A 17,485-nucleotide genomic window follows, 5' to 3' on the forward strand; every position below is an offset into this window, starting at 1 on the left:
TGAAAAGTCTTTAAGAAAATACAATTTTAATAAAACACTTTTGTAATTATTTTATTATTTATTTCCTATTTCATAGTTTAAAATACTTATTTCTCCCTCTGATTTTAACGGCAGAGGCCTGAAAAAATGGCATCTCCATTTTCAGCAATAAACTGTAGAAGTACCAAAAAACTTTTTGCCAAAGTTGAAAAATTATTCACAAATTTGAACTAATTTGATTTTTAATTACATTTAATGTCTTTTTCTACTGGTTTTGTTCCTTAACTGAGCACCTCCAACAAATATTTAAATATCGATTTTGCACTATTTTTTTTTTTATAATCAGGTAGATTAGTTTCCATTCAATAATAATCTGCTGAAAACATAAGATGCAAATTAAAAAAAATATAAAGGGTTGTACCGCTCGTACACGTGAACAACAACAAAAAAAATATTTCACATCTTTTGTTGTTCAAAATGAAAAACAATATTTTTTAAATTTGACTACTATCCAAATTTTTTTAAATATTTAGATGGTTGATAACAAAATAGCTCTAACTAAACATGTAAAATATTTTTTTTTATAACCAGAATTTTAATTTAAAAAAAGTCGATCTGGAATAAAAATCAACAAAAAAAACGTCTATTTACGCCAGGTTATTGCTGCTGCTTCTATTACTAATACTACATCAGTCTAGATTCAAACTAAAATCGATTTTTTTCTCTCGATATCATATTTTTAAATTGCTACGTACCACAAGGCAAACAATATACTATTATTCTTTCAACAGAAAACATAGTAAAAAGATTGTTTTTAAAAGTGGGTGTCTGAAGAAAATTTTTTTCAAAATTTTCCACACTCGTGATGTTGAAATCTTTTTTTTAACAACAAAAAACGAGTGGTCAAATATATTTCAGACACTCAAAAATATTACCACAGAAATGCAGTACGAGCGTTTACAAAAAGGAGGGGGGGTTACAAAATCTTACCGAAAATGCTATTTTTATCAATTTATTTACTTAAAACTTTTTGAAAATATAATATACGTTATTATTTAATTTATTTATATTTATTTCTGAACAAAACGGTGGTATTTTGAAAACTTAAAGTGCTTTGGTATATAAAATATAACTATTTTAGCAGAAACCCCTTGAAATCTGTGATTAGCCAAAGCATTTTATCGTCCATGTGTATTTCTACTATTAGCATATAAAGATAATAAAAATGGAATGAATAAAAAGATTAAACTAGTCCATATGTATATATTACAAACAAAAAGTACATCACTTCTAGTAATAATATTATTTAACCCATAACTGCAGAGTAAAAGAGAGAGGAAAACAGTGAGAGCAACAAGAGACTAATTTCAGATTATATATATATTTTTTTTTCAGGGATGCAAATTGTCAATGGCAAAGAATCTAGATGAATTTCCCAACATGAGGATTAAAGCCTCTCTGTTAATGTGGAAAGAGAGCAGCACAAAAAACAATGTTTTATAAACAACCCCAATCAGTTTCAACTAAGAAAATCAAAATTAACAGAAAAATCATGGTGGAGGAAGGAAACAGTAAGTTATTCTGTGACAAAAAAAAAGTTATTTAACTCCTCTACCCCTTCATGAATTATTTGAAGATTTTTTTGTTTTTAAAGAGAATTGTCATAAAAGGAAAAATCAGCATCCACTGCATAAAAAACAAAACAAAAACGAATTTTGGTAAAAAGAAAAAATGCTGGAAACTTCTATCCATGAAACACTCTAGTGATTTAAGCAGAAATCCATTTCTGGATTAAAAAGATGGGATTCCGCTAAAAAGCAAAGAAATCGCATCTGATTTTTGTTTTGTATTTTTAAAAATTTAATTGGCTTTGAAACATTTTTTTCCTAATTCAAACACTAATACAAACTCAATGAGTTTTTGTTTTGTTTAAGTCTAAAATTATGGATCGTACCTTGTTTTCCTCTCGTTCTTCAGCTTGCATCCAGATAGGTTTGTTGTCATCTGTAATAAAAAAAATGAATTGTTTATACAATTCACAAATATGTTCAGTGTGCATAACAAAAATACAACTTTTTATAAAAACAAACACTTATAGCACAAATTTAAACTTTCTTGAATAAAGTTTTACAAACAATTGTTCTTAAACATTGTATAATTCTAATACAAAATATTTAAAAATAAACATTTGGTAGCACTTTCCAATATCATTTTTTTTAATTGGAATTTAAAAAAAACTTTTACTAACAAAAGTTTGCTATACTCCTTCCTTTGAGTATGTGGAGGTAAGTAATATCTGTTCTGTTGTCATGCAACCAGCCTAGACATTACACCCTCCTTTGAAGAGTGACAGTATGATAAATGGAAGTTTATTATTCTTTTATTGAAACATGCAATTTAATAACTGATGAGGAAAGTATTGAAATAAATATTTATTTGATATAAAGTATAAAAGATTCATACCATCGACTTTGCCAAATTCTTTCTCATGTGCTCTGGTGAGGACTTCTTTATACAGAATTTCAGCCTGTTTGTATTTTCCTTGCTTCAAGTATGCTGATGCCTAAAATAAAATATTTTCATCAATACAGTTCTTATTGTTTTAATGCCTAACATTATGTTATTAAGTTTCTCCATTTTGTAGTATTTACATGAATAAAATCTTATTTAAACATATTTTGCATGTAATCTCTTGCACATATGCTGCTTTGCTCAAATTTTGCGACATATTGTGCATGTGTGCATTTTTCCTAAACACAAACCAATTCCAGTTGATACCTCAATGTAGACGGACATATTTTCTCTCACCTCTTCTTCCATGGTGATGAAAAGCAAAAATGAACCCAAAAAGAATTACATAACTTAAGACTCAGTTAGGCTTCCACTCTATTACATGCATGCTGATCTAACTTATATTCCTGTCAACACTGTTAAACAAATTTGATTTTAATATAAAGATGTTGGTAGAGAGGAGGGAGGCTCTGCTGACCTTTTTTTATTCAGTTCAAGTCAGCTGTGTCAGATGCCTACATATGTGGTCAACAATGGCTATTTTTCATCTCAACATCAACTAACCACTCTACATCGCACTTTTTTAAATCTCAACAATCAAAATTGCAAATAGAAACTCAGATCATTAACAGTTTAGTTCATAGAGTAAATGTAGAATAAAGGTAATTAGAAAAGTGAGCATAATGTATAACATGCTGAATAGCAATAATCTGCATGTAACTCACAAATACTAATCTAGTTAAGATTACCATTAGTTGAAAGCAAACACATCAGGTAGTTCCCTCAAATTCATGACCTTGTGTCTAGTGTATCATTCATGTTTGTATATATGCTGTCACCTTTGACAACAATTTTAAATGAGATTGTCCCATCAACAATGATAATATATATATTCAAGTAATTAAAAAATTAATTAGTGTTGTTAGGTTAAGAAATTCAGATTTTTCCCATTTTAAAATTAATTGTTTGAAAATCAAATTCTATCATCCTGTTGATAAGTTTTAAAATTCAATAGAAAGAGAGGTGGTTACATGGTTAGCTAATAAGAAAAGTTTACTCCTAAACTGGTTAAGTGGCTGACAAGAACGTTTCTCAACTAAGACTAAAGAGGCTCTATCCCCAAGAGGTAAGACTGAATTCGGCAAGCAGATGAAGTAGCAATACTACACCATTTTTTTTTAAATTACACCCAAGAAACTCAAATTAAGAATTATTAAAATGAGCATTAAAAAAAAACAAAGAAATAATATCTTTAGTTTTTTTTTTTAAATTAATTCATTAGAGCTGGAGTTATGACCATTGAAAGTATCGGAAAATGCATGATTCACTGGACATTTTGTCTGAAGTCAGTCCTACTCCAATGCATAAAAGCTTGTGACTTAAAATGGTAGGAAATTTGCACAATAAATTGTGCAAATTTCCTACCATTTTAAGTCACAGACTAACCCATATTTAAAAAGCTGCAGCTTCGGATCTTTTTAAGGTATTATGATAAAATTTTGAACACATTATTATAACACCATGAAGATGGCTGTTTTTATGATCATCTTAGTAACTTATGGACTAATTAGCATATTTAAGTTTAATTTTAACAACTTTAAGTAGAAATATAAAAACAGCTAAAAAAAAATGTCAGGAAAGGCTTTATCATCACATGAAATATTATTCTGATGGACATTACCATTTGTCATCATCACACCATGAAAACTCCAAGGTGGCAACTGAAAAATCCAAAATGGCTACCATGATATGATTCATAGAAAGTATTAATAAAATATGGCTGGGTGTATATCAAATTAAATAAAATTTTATACAGATTGCAATGATGTTTTCAAGTACATAAAACTAAATTCCATCAATAAAAAATGCAGTATTGTATTTACACTTTTTATATATGACTTTGAAAGGAACATCATGACTGAAGAATATAAGCTATGAATTATTATCAACCACATCAAGAGGGTGGGAAAGTAGCAATCATAATCTAAAAATACTGAGATTTTTATGAATCAGGTTTTACATTGAACAAGAAATTCCTATTTTTATTGTTCTTTAATTTCAGCAAGGTTTCTTAATTTTGCTCTTTTTCTAATTAGTCTATAAACTTTGACTCTCAAAGTATCTAGTTGTTGAACAAAATATTGTGAAATTTTTTGCACATAAAAATTTTTGGAAACTGAATGATTTGTGTCAAATTAACTGAAGAATGTATCCATTTGACAACTTTCTGATTTCTATGAATAAGTCCGTTCACTGTGCAAAAATGTCACTATCTAATACTAATATTTAAAATTTGAGAATTACCAGAATCCAACAAAATAACAATTATTCTTAGTCTTATTATTTGAAAACATTATAAAGCAGGGAAAATATATAAATATATACTGGAAAGTATGTCTAAAAATCATAAAACATCTGGAGGCTTCATAGAAAAATATACAAAATTATATTCAAAATACTAAATCAAGAAAAAATGTGCGTATGCAAGGAAGATACCATGAAATATTTTATAGTATTTTAAAGTTAAATTCAAGTTTTTACAGTATTTTTTGTTTATTAAATTGTTAGGTGAAAGTACAGAATAATTACAAAACACCTCTCTATATTAAAATGGGTTTCTAAATAATATTATTTCAGCATGGTAACTACTTTGCGTAAGTATCAAAAAAATATTTGAAACATAATCAAATGTTTTAATTTTTCAGTAGACAATAAAAAAGTAAAGGAATAAATATGTCATCATTATAAGTCAGTTTAACATTCACAAACGTTTTATAAATTTTTTGTGTGCATCACATCACACAAAAAATCTCATTGTTAACGTTCATCATCATTTCTATTGATGCGTACATAAAAAGTGTTCAACCAATTCTCTTCAAATTTTATGACTAAAAGAAATTTGTATATTGGCTATTAAATACCATTTGAATGAAGTTTAGCTTTATATTACAGTCTCAACTTTGACATGCTCTAACATTTTTAATTCAGCCCTTGAAAAAAAAAAAAACAACAAAAAACACTAATGCTTATCGTTGGTCATTCTTTTTCAAAGAATCTATTAAAAAAATTTTTTTTTCTTTTCATAATAAAAACTTACATTTTTCAAATAATAAAAAAATAAAAGAAATGAATACTTCATTATTGTAAGTTAGTTTGAGCATAAAATATTTTGTAAATTTTTGTGCATTTCATGGCGCACACAAAAATCTAATATTATTGACGCTCGAATATATAAAAAGTGTTCACCCATTACTTTTCAAATTTTAGGACAAAATAAATTAATATAGTGACTAGTAAATACCATTTAAATGAAGTTTCTATCTTGACTTAGCTTTGTACTATAAAACCTCAACTTTGAGATGTTCCAAAGGCATGCTATGCTGGCACATTTTATCGTTAATAGTCGAATTTAAATTAAGATTTCTTGGAATATACAGCAAAAATATTAAAATATTATTTTAAAGAAAAATTTATTGTGAATCCAGCCATATAACTTATTTTGATGGACATAAAAGAAATTTCCTAATTACAGATTAAAAAACTATGTTAGATTAAGAAGTATTGTGTGCCTTGTCCAGCATGTTTTCTGGTATTGTTAGATAAGAGAGCAGTCATGGAACTTGTATGTGGTCCTACTATTAAATATATTTTGTAGACATATTTTGATCTAAATTGTGATTTATTTCAATAAAGAAAAATGTAATAATTATATTTCTAAAAGATTCAAAGATGAGAAAAAATTACCAAATTATTTTTGGTCTTTGCAACATTTGGATCATCTGGTCCCAGTTCCTTTTGGTAAATTTCTAATGCACGCTGGTAATAACGTTCAACCTAAAAAGATTAAAGTGCAAGAAAAATGATATCAAGTCATTTAAAAATGAAAAACAAAATTTTTTTTTAAAGCTTTGATTTATATATATATATATATATATATATATATATATATATATATATAAAAGTTTTCGGCACTTAATCATAAAGTTCAAGATTAATATTACAAAAAAAAAATTAAAAAATAAGAGACTAGAAAATTTATTAAAATAAAAAAAGATAAAATAAAATTAAGCTTATAGATATAGAAATTTGTCTGAAAAAGTTTCTGTTAATAAAAGAAATCAAGTATAAGTACTACTGATTGTTTTTTTAATCCAATTTTACTTTTTATATTTTGTGGTTTATCCAGTCCCTAGAAAACTCGTACCCGGAAAATGAGTCCCTTTTTGCTAGGTAAGAAAACTGGTCCCTAATTGAATAAATATCGACTGAAAACACATTTTATGGCCGTTCTTGAAGGAGATATTGTTTTTAAAAGATACTATACCCCACCATAATATTAAAAAAAAATTTTTTTCACTTGTTTACTTTGTTTTTAAAAAAATAAAATCGATTTTCTAAGTGTCCGAGTGCTGGTCTTGTGTAGAATGGTCAGATTTTAGCCGCATTTTCGCATCATCAAAGACTAGCTCTGCTAGAAACCTGCGGCCAGTGTTGCATAATAATATTCTCTTTTTATAGGCTGACAAAAACCAATTGCCGTTTATTTTTTACAATTTATACAAGATTTTATTCATATTTTTTGAAAACTAGAAAATCACTGATTTTTTTTTTTTTTTTCTGAAAAGTAAAAAATTAAAACGACTAAAACTTATACAGAAAGGCACACTGTTCACGTGTAAAATTAAAAACATGAGTCTTTTCTGGATAAGTTTTTTTTTCTTAAGTTGCTACTTATCAAGGATAAAACACACTCAAGATAAGGTTTTTCCCTAAAACAAAACAAAAACAATTAAAACTTATCCAGCAAAGGCTCACATTGTTTACTTGTAAAAATAAAATTTTTTTTCTTCTAATGAGTCGCAACTTATTAAGGATACAGCACACTTTAATGAGGGAGTTTTTAGACAAAGTGCATCTTTCTGGATAAGAACAGGGTTTTTTTTAATGAGTCACTAGTTATCAGGGATAAAACACACTTGAGGATAAGAGTTAATGAAGAGTTTAAGTAAATGATACAACAAAAGGAAAATTGACATACACAACAAAATGACATGCTACAAAAAAAATAAAGAATTTTGTTAAAGCTGTTCAAAGAATTTTTCTATAACAGATAATTAGTATTAGCATGTCATGTATGTAAAATTTGTGCCTGAAAAAAAAAAATGGGTAATTCTTTTTTGGCATGCCAGCATGCCAAAAAGTATGCCAAATGTAAAATTTCATTCTGTCAAAAACTTTCAAGAGAAAAAAAAACCCTTACATTTACATTTTTATCTAGCGAATAAACATAAATTATATAGGAAAACTGCGTTTATTATTTTTTAAATCCAACAACGGAGTTAAAGTCAATGTTTTCAATTGTAAAACAAAACTAATTGTTTTGATAAATTTCTATGTGGCGTACCACTAAATTATTTTTTCTAAAGAATAAAATTGAATAAAGTTTATTTTTACAAGAATGTCTAGACATTTACCTAGCATATAAGCATAAAAATATATATGAAAACACATGTTTATTATTTAAAAAAAAAAAAAAAATTATGGACAGGGGATGAGGTTAGCTTTTGTTTTTTTTAAGCAAAATTGACTTTGGTTTAATAAAATTGTGTTTGGTGTAATGCTGAATTATTCTTAAAAAATAATAAACATGTTTTTATATATATATATATATATATGCTTATTCGCTAGATAAATATCTAAACATTCTTGCAAAAATAAACTTTATTCAATTTTATTCTTTAGAAACAATAATTAAGCGGTACGCCAAACACAATCTTATCAAGCCAAAGTCAGTTTTGTTTAAGAACAAGGAAAAAAGCCAACTTCATCCTGGGTGCATAATTTTGATTTTGAAAAAATAGTAAACGTGATTTTTCATATATATTTTTATGCTTATTTGTTAGGAAAATGTCTAGACATTAACTTTATAAATTTTATTCTTTAGAAAAAATAATTCAGCAGTACGCCAAACACAATTTTATCAAACCAAAGTCAGTTTCTATTATTTAATGACGTGTCGGTTTATAAATGTCAACTTAACACACTTATCAATTCATCTGTTCCCGTGGTTGAGATGGTTAGGTCGCAGAGTTTTTTTTTTCCATTTCTTTTCCACCTCCGCGTCAAACGTTCGGGGTTCAAGCCTACCGTTATACTAAAACTATTTTTTTTCTTTCTTTTACACCTCCAAACAACTGGCCAACGTTTTTTTTTTTTTTTTGTAACAGGGTTGTTTGAATCTAAATACCCCCCCTACCAACGCACACCTCCAAACACCCGGGCAACGCCAGGTACCCCCGCTAGTATATATATATATAGATAGATAAAATTCACCTGTTTTTAATTATATGCAAAACACAAAGACAAATTCTTTATTTCTATAGTCTTGGTCGACTTTACCCGTTTTTATTTTAACCAGGTTTACATGCTAAATGTTTTAATGCTTCACCAATTTCAAACTTCCCATCACTCAATATTAATTTTCCAAGTTTTCCAAATAGAAGCTTTTCATATATACTTTTATTTTCGTTTTTCTGAAAAAGGATTCCATTCGTTTATTGGAATAAATTTTTCTATGTAAAAATTTCCTGTATTGTATATTGGCCTTTTTCACATCAATGTACTGAATTCTAATCAGGTCTCTCAGATTTTCAATAAGTTGTTCAGGGAAAACAATTTTCCATCCTGGAAAATTTTTGATGACATGATTCATGGATTCAGTGTTATTATTTGTCCATGTTTTAAAATTTTTATTCTCTCATCTTGGTCTGCATACATAGTTGTAAATTTTTTTCAATCATAGCTTGCATGTATGAATCATTTCGTGGATCCAAATCAATTTCATTAATTGCATTTAATGCAAAATTAAACTGATTCATTTTTTGCTTCTAACAGGCCATATTTTCCACAAAATATATTTTTTATTGATTGTTTGTATGCATTTGGCATCATTTACAAATCTGACCAAGTTTTCCTTCAAATGTCTAGCACATAAACATATTGCATTCCCAAATACTGCATCCAATGCTTTCATGATGGCTTTCTCTTGATCTGATCCAATCTAAATTTGATCAGCAAGATTTAAAAAAAAATTTTTTTTTTTTGCCATCTTAGATGCTATATCGCTAAAAAATGTGTGGTAGACTTCATAAGTTGACTTCCTATGTAAGAGTATTGGGCCAATGAATACTGGATTATTCTTGGTTGTTCTTTTAAGTATTTTTGTATTTTTAAATCTCATCAATGTCAGAAAATAAGGACCTAAGTTGAATGTTCTATCAATCCCAATTATAGACTTGTCATCCATACAGGAGCAAAGATCCTTAATTTGGTCGTCCGTGTAAAGTATTATAGCTGGAATATCAGCATCTATTTTAACAACCATCGTAATGAATCCATTACCAATTAAGATTAAATATTTTTGTAGCTGATCAGATAAGTTTGTACTTGTTGGTTGAGAGTTTTTTATCTTTTCTCCTTATGAAACAAAAATGTAGCAATACACATGAAAAAATTGAAATGGCTTAAAATATTTCAATATTGGTATGCATAGAAATAGCTTGATGAGCTAAGAAAGAATCTTTTTAAATTTTTTAAATCCAATTAAAATTAAGGAAGTTATGACTATTTTTGTGCCTCACACATTTGGATATTTTCCCCTCTTTAAGACCATATGCGTTTTGTCACATTTTTTACACTACTTTTTTAGTAAAAATACTATATCTTTGTTAAAACAGAAGATTAAGCAATGAAATTTGCCATATAAGTATATTTTTGTACAAGGAATTAGAATATGCTACTGAAAATCTCCAAAAATTAATGGTCTCCAAATAATCTGCAGTAAATTCACATAAATATGCTGTATTGCTTAAAAATGACATGTATCCATTAAAAGAAAACAAGTTAGAGAACTATTTAAAAATGAATATATTGAAATATTTCTTTGGTATTAATACCTTCCCATCTGACCACCTCTCCAAAACATGTGATTCTACCTTTATAGACAATTACGTGAGAACACTTTGAAAAACTTTAATGAAAGGTAAAAAAAAATTATTATGGACTTTAATGTAAAATGATTTCCCATCTTAAACCATTCCAGCATTTTAGGGCACTTACCCCATTTTTTTTTTTTTCTGGGAGTTTTTTTTTTTTTTTTTTTTTAATTTTTTCCAAAAGGCGATTATGTGTGGTTTTAAGAGAGTCTTTATGCAATTATGAGAAGGTGGAGAGGTTGCCATTCTGACTTTGGGTTAATGATAGGGCTAAGGGAATTTATGTGTGAACATTCTAAAGACTTGATAAAAACAAAACAAAAACAATTTTAGAATTTAGTGGGGGTTAGTTTCACATGAATTTAATGTAAAATAATTTCGAAACCATTCTAGCATTTTAGGACAGTTGACAAATTTATTTTTTCTGGTAGATTAATCATGTGCACTTTTCTTTAAGGAAAAGTCTTCTTTTTGATGCTGATATGTAGCTTATCGAGGAATTTTGTTTGGTGAGGAGCTCTGCTACTCGGACTTAGCATTATTGTTAGGACTAAGGTTTTAAGAGAAGGCTTACTACTCGTGCCTAGGGTCAGACGTAAGATTAAGTGAGTTATTTTTTTTTGTTAAAAGCGTGTTTGACATCTATTGTAAAACTTTACAAGAATTAAAACAAACAGTCAAAAATAAATGTAATAACAATGTAATAAAACAAGTGATGTCACTCTCAGAAAACATGATCTTTAGTAAAGTACGAAGTTTTTTTTGTTCCACCTATTTAAATATATAGAAAAAAAAAAAAAAAAAAAACGGTACTTCTACAGTTTACTGCCAAAAATGGAGAAGCTATTTTTTCAGGCAACTGTCATTAAAATCAGGAAGTAATCAGTATTTTAAACTATGGCCGAAGTAGGAAATAAATAACAAAAAAATTAAACTAGATATTAATTATTCCGGAAAGAACTATGAAAAAGAAAAAAGTAAATAAAGTGAAAGAAAACATATATCCATAATTGTTTAATTGGAAATGTTTGGATTTAATTAATAAAAATGGGAAAGTTTTTCAGGAATCGTATGTATTTTATTTTTGTACAGGCAAAATGAATGCTGATGTTCAAAATGTTTCTACATTTTGACCCCTCCATTTACTTAAAAATTCACCAAAAATCAGGAAATTAACCAATTTTAACGAAATTTTCAGTATTTATAAAATAATGATCACGGAATGTAATGAACCCATTATTTTTATTTTAGTGGGAATGCATTATTTTGTTTGAACAAAAAATACCTTTACTAAAGTTATGGTTTTCTGTAGAAAAAAAAAAAAAATTTTTTTTCCTTTTTCTATGAAAATAAAGCATCGTAAATTATAACTTTAAAAAAATTAATTTTTACAGGAACATTGCGAAAAAAGCTCCTAAAGTCCGTATTAATGAATTCGATATAACTCGAAGAAAAATTAATTTCTCGAACTACCGATATTACCATTGAATTAAGCATTACTTATTTTCACACACACACAAAAAAAAATTATAATAGCAAAAATATTTCTACATTTTCTTTTTTTTAAAATTACAGATTTCGCATAATTTTTATATGCTAGATTTTAATAATTTCCTTGCTCACATGAATGTGAAACTTTCGGAGTAACATAATTTTTACTTGAACAATAATTTTTAAAAAATTCAATTTAAAAACAGGAACATAGAAAAATAAATTAAAAAATGATAAAAGTTGATACAAACATTCAGAATAGGAGGGAAAAAAAAAGAAGAAAACTGCCACCCCTACCTCCTTTTAATATCATGATTTCATTTTGAAATAGCGTTTCGATCGGCTGAAATTTTGGGCTTCTGTATAATTGTGTTTACAAACCTTTATTTGCTGCATTTTGGCAAACGGCAGAATTACTTGCTTTTTTGGGGACTAATGAAGCTATTTTTTGTACAAACAAGGTGTTTTTTTTTAATTTAATTCAATATCTTAGGATTTTACTTTATTGATTATTTTTTAAATAGACCCAGAAAACTAATATTTATCTTTTAAAGGATTTTTACAATGAATTTATTTAACTTCAAAATTTAGCTGAATTGGTTAGCTTGCCATGAAAACATTTTTCATAACTTTTTTTTTCACTGTTTTTCCTTTAGGAAATTAACTTTAGTCTCTAATCTTTCAAATACAATTAAAAAGTAGTCGGAAACCTACAAAAAATTATGATAAACTGGCTTTCAAAACTAGGTTCCTCTATCTTTATTTGGCCATTTTTGCCAGTACCTAATTTTTTTATTAAAAACAGAAAATGAAAATGACATATTTATAATTGTTTAAACTGGGCGAGCACCATTTGAAAACAAAAACATTTATTGTATAAAAATGTATGAAAATATAATTGTAAAGACATTTATTGAAAAGTCTTTAAGAAAATACAATTTTAATAAAACACTTTTGTAATTTTTTTGTTGTTTATTTCCTACTTCACTCATAATTTAAAATACTAATTCCTCCCTCTGATTTTAATGACAGGTGCCCCATAAAAATGGCATCTCCATGTTTGGCGATAAACTGTAGAAGTACCAAAAAACTTTTTGCCAAAGTTGAAAAATTGTTCACAAATTTGAATTAATTTGATTTTGATTTTTAATTTCATTTAATGTCTTTTTCTACTGGTTTTGTTCTGAGCACCTCCAACAAATATTTAAATATCGATCTTGCATTTAAAAAAATTTTTTTTTTATAATCGGGTGGATTAGTTTCCATTCAATAATAATCTGCTGAAAACATAAGACGCAAATTTAAAAAAAAAATCATATTTCACATCTTCTGTTATTCAAATTGAAACAATATTTTTTAAATTTGACTACTATCTAAATTTTTTAAATATTTATATGGTTGATAACAAAATAGCTCCAGCTAAACATTTAAGAAATTGTTTTTATAACCAGAATTTCGTTAAAAAAAAAAAAAAAAAAGTCGATCTGGAATAAAAATCAACAAAAAAAAAAATGTCTGTTTACACCGTGCTGCCGATGCTATTACTAATACGATATTCGTCTAGATTCAAACTAAAAACAATTTTTTTCCCGATGTCATGTTTTTAAATTGCTACGTACCACAAGACAAAATAACATACTATTTTTCTTTCAACAGATAAACATAGTAAAAAGATTGTTTTTAAAAGTGGGTATCCGAAGAAATTTTTTTTTCAAAATTTTCCACTCGTCATGTTGAAATCTTTTTTTTAACACAACAAAAAAAAACGAGTGGTCAAATATATTTCGGACACCCGAGACTATTAAAATTGAAATTCCTTCTGGCTAGTTTCCAAATTTCATATAAATCATTTTATTGCAAACACAATACGGACATTTCAAACAAATCAGAGGGGGGGGGGGTCGTTACAAAATCTTACCGAAAACGCTATTTTATGATGTTATATTTTTATCACTTTATTTGCTTAAAATTTTTAAAAAAATATAATGTATGTTACTATTTATTAATTCATTTCCGAACAAAACGATGGTATTTAGAAAACTTTAGAAAAAATTTAGAAAAGTGCTTTAGTTTGTAAAATATAACTAAGCAGAAGCCCCTTGAAATCTGTGAATATCCAAAGCATTTTATCATCCATGTGTATTGCTACAAAATGGTTTAGTCACCAATATATATTCCAATAAGGTCCTGTCCACATTATATATATATACTTTTCTTTGACATTGTATATTGCATTAAGCGCAGGTACAGATATATCAGTTAATCTATTTAATGGTGGATATATAGAATGTATTCTTATATCAAGTGCTAAAGATGCTATGAACAATATTAATTGGTTTGCCCAATCATAAATTGACAAAACACGCCTCTAGAGCAGTAGCATTACAAGTTGATTTTTTTCTTTTTAGATAATTGTTATTTTATCAACTTGCATGAAAAGAACTACATAAAAGATGCTTAAAACCGTTTGAATTATGCAAATACCATCAGTAGTTCAAAGGTTATGAGAATTTTAAGTGCCAAAATTTAGGCTTTTCCGTGGACATTTTCCTTTGGAAAAAGTGGGTTAAATTACAAACCTCAACATTTCAAGAAATTCAGTAATTTCACCACCATTTATTTATTTTTCAAGCTATTCTCATGAAACTTGGCATTCTTATGTACAATTGTGTGCTCTTTCTGATTATGCAGTCAAATCTGATGTATCTCTTTACCATAAGCCATGAATTATAAATTCAGATGTACAAATTTCAATTTTTTTAAACTGGCGCATGGTATCATATAGTGGGAGTCTATTTATGAACAAAACTAAGTAATATAGTAGCAATACACAGACGATAAAACGCTTTGGATAATTACAGATTTCAAGGGGATTCTGCTAAAATCATCATATTTTAAAAACCAAAGCAACTTAAGTCCTCAAAATACCACCGTTTCATTCGAAAATGAATATACTTTCAAATAAATTAATAAATAATAATGTACATCATATATTTTAAGAGTTTAAGTAAATAAAGTGCTAAAAATGTTATCATAAAACAGTGTTTTCGATAAGATTTTATAATTACCCCCCCCCCCCCCCCGATTTGTAAGTGGTCGTACCGCGATTCTCTTAAGAATTTCGTCATGAAATTTAGAAATTAACTAGAAGAGATATCACTTTTAATAGATTCGGTAGTCCAAAATTCTTTTGCCAGCTCACGTTTTTGTTGTATTAAAAAAGACTTCAACATGATGAGTTTGGAAAATTTTGAAAAAAAATTTCTTTGGACACCCACTAAATCAATCTTTTTACTACATTTATCCGTTAAAAATAAAAAATATAATTGCCTTTATCTTGTGGTACCAAGCAATTTAAAATCATGATAACTGGAAAAAAAATCGTTCTATTTTTAAAAAGTATTCAAAAGCGATCTGTAGAAGCAGCAGCAGCTACTATCGCTGATATAAATTACTTTACTGTAAACAAACTGTTTTTTTTGTTTTTTATTCCAGCATGAATTAAAAATAAAAAAAAATGAAAATATAAATATAAAAAAAAAATGTTCTTACATATTTAGTTGGAGCTCATATTATCAGAATATAATTAGCTTTAACTAGAGCTATTCGGTTATCAGAATATATAATTTTAAAGTAATCCAAGCAAGGTCAGTTAATGTGAGGAAAATCCAGCTTCCCCAAAAGGGTTAATCTGGATAGAAACAAACATAAAAATTGTCTCCGTCATGAATGATTTCTCCTTCACTGACAGAGGACAGAAAAGGCGAAGTGTAGCATCAGAATACTACACTGTGATCTTGACCCGAAGTCCAGGTAGAGAAATAAAAAATAAAACATCTAAAACTGGAAAACTTAACAAAATAATGTGTCACTCGGACAAGAAATAAAAACCAAATTTATCAAAAATTTGTGAACGATTTGTTAGCTTTAACAAACAATGTCTTTTGATATTTAAATAAGTGGGCAAAAATACTTAATAAGTTTTCCAAATGTCACGTTTTCTGTTAGTGAAGTCACTTGTTTTAAATGAAATTCATTTTTGTCTATTTGTTGTAATTCTTGTTAAGTTTCACACCCCTTAAGAATTACGACAAACAAACAAAAATAAATTTCATATTTAAAAGAAATTTGATGTCCAAAATCTAAGGCATAACATTTTCAAAAGCCAATAATTATGACCCATTAACCGTAAATATGGGGGTCAAATGCCTTCTTAAAAAAAACTCCCTTAATCCTACCTCTAACCCTAGGTACAAGTGGCAAGCCTCCTCCTCTTAAAACCTTCTTTAGCCCTAACAATAACGCTAATTTAAGTGGCAAACTCCTCACCAAAATAAATTTCCTTGGTAAGCTACATATAAGTGTCTAAAAAAAAAAAAAATCCTTCCTTAAAGAAAAGTGCACCATTTATCACCCATAAAAAATAAATTAGTCAACTGTCCTAAAACGTTAGAATAGTCTCAAAATCGTGAATAATTTTACATTAAATTTATGTAAAACTAACCCCCACTCTAAATTCTAAAATTGTTTTTGTTTTGTTTCTATCAAATCTTCAGGGTATACACACAATTTTCCTTAGCTCTATCATTAACCCAAAGTCAGAGTGGTAACCTTCCCACCCTCTCATAATTGCACAAAGACGCTCTTAAAACCACACATAATTGGCTTTAGAAAAAAAAACAAAGAAAAAGGCAGGGGCATACAGGATTTATCTCCAATAGAAACAAAAAGATGGTTAACCGTCCTAAAATGCTAGAATGGCTCAAAATGGGGAATCGTTTTACATAAAATTCTAAAATAATACTTATTTATCTTTCATGAAAGTTTTTTTTTTTTTTAAGGAATTCACACGTAATTGCCTACAAAGGTAAAATCGCATATTTTGGAGAGGTGGTCAGTTGGGGTGGGGGGTTAATGAAAAGTATTAATCTATAATAACCCCAAAGAAATATTGCAATATATTTATTTTTAAACAGTCCTAGATTTCGATTTCAGTTATTTGTACATATAATGCATCACAATTCAGCTTTGAGTTCTTTAACTTCTTTTCTTTTAATGGATACATGGCATTTTTAAGGAATTGCAACATATTTATGTGCATTTACTGCAGATTATTTGGAAACCATTAATTTTTGGAGATTTTCAGTAGCATATTCTAATTCCTAGCACAAAAATATACTTATATGGTAAATTTCATTGCTTAATCTTTTGTTTTAACAAAGATATAGTATTTTTACTGAAAAAGTAGTGTAAAAAATGTGACAAAACGCATATGGTCTTAAAGATGGAAAAATATCCAAACATGTGAGGTACAAAAATAGTCATAACTTCCTTAATTTTAATTGGTTTTTAAAAAAATTAAAAAGATTCTTTCTAAGCTGATCAAGCTCTTTCTATAGATACTAATATTGAAATATTTAAAGCTATTTCAATTTTTTCATGTGTATTGTTAATTATAGTTGTATTTAAATATAGCTTTATTGAGAATAGGCATTTTCCTGCCTCCTCAC

At 27.7% G+C, this 17,485-nt stretch overlaps 1 protein-coding gene across 9 annotated transcripts in view; it reads right to left on the minus strand.

Annotated features, from left to right (window-relative positions):
- LOC145268194 (kinesin light chain) overlaps nucleotides 1–17,485 on the minus strand; it is a 418,880-nt gene that overhangs the window by 100,569 nt on the left and 300,826 nt on the right. For all 9 annotated transcript variants that reach the window (XM_080123445.1, XM_080123439.1, XM_080123443.1 and 6 more), the window contains 3 exons: nucleotides 6,235–6,324; nucleotides 2,443–2,542; nucleotides 1,934–1,983 (listed from right to left, as the gene is read on the minus strand). In XM_080123445.1, coding sequence (XP_079979571.1) covers nucleotides 1,934–1,983; nucleotides 2,443–2,542; nucleotides 6,235–6,324 — 240 coding nt within the window. The remainder of the gene's footprint in view (nucleotides 1–1,933; nucleotides 1,984–2,442; nucleotides 2,543–6,234; nucleotides 6,325–17,485) is intronic.

This window comes from Euprymna scolopes, chromosome 43, assembly GCF_053919585.1.
Source record: "Euprymna scolopes isolate OS-2025 chromosome 43, ASM5391958v1, whole genome shotgun sequence".
Lineage (NCBI taxonomy): Eukaryota > Metazoa > Mollusca > Cephalopoda > Sepiida > Sepiolidae > Euprymna > Euprymna scolopes.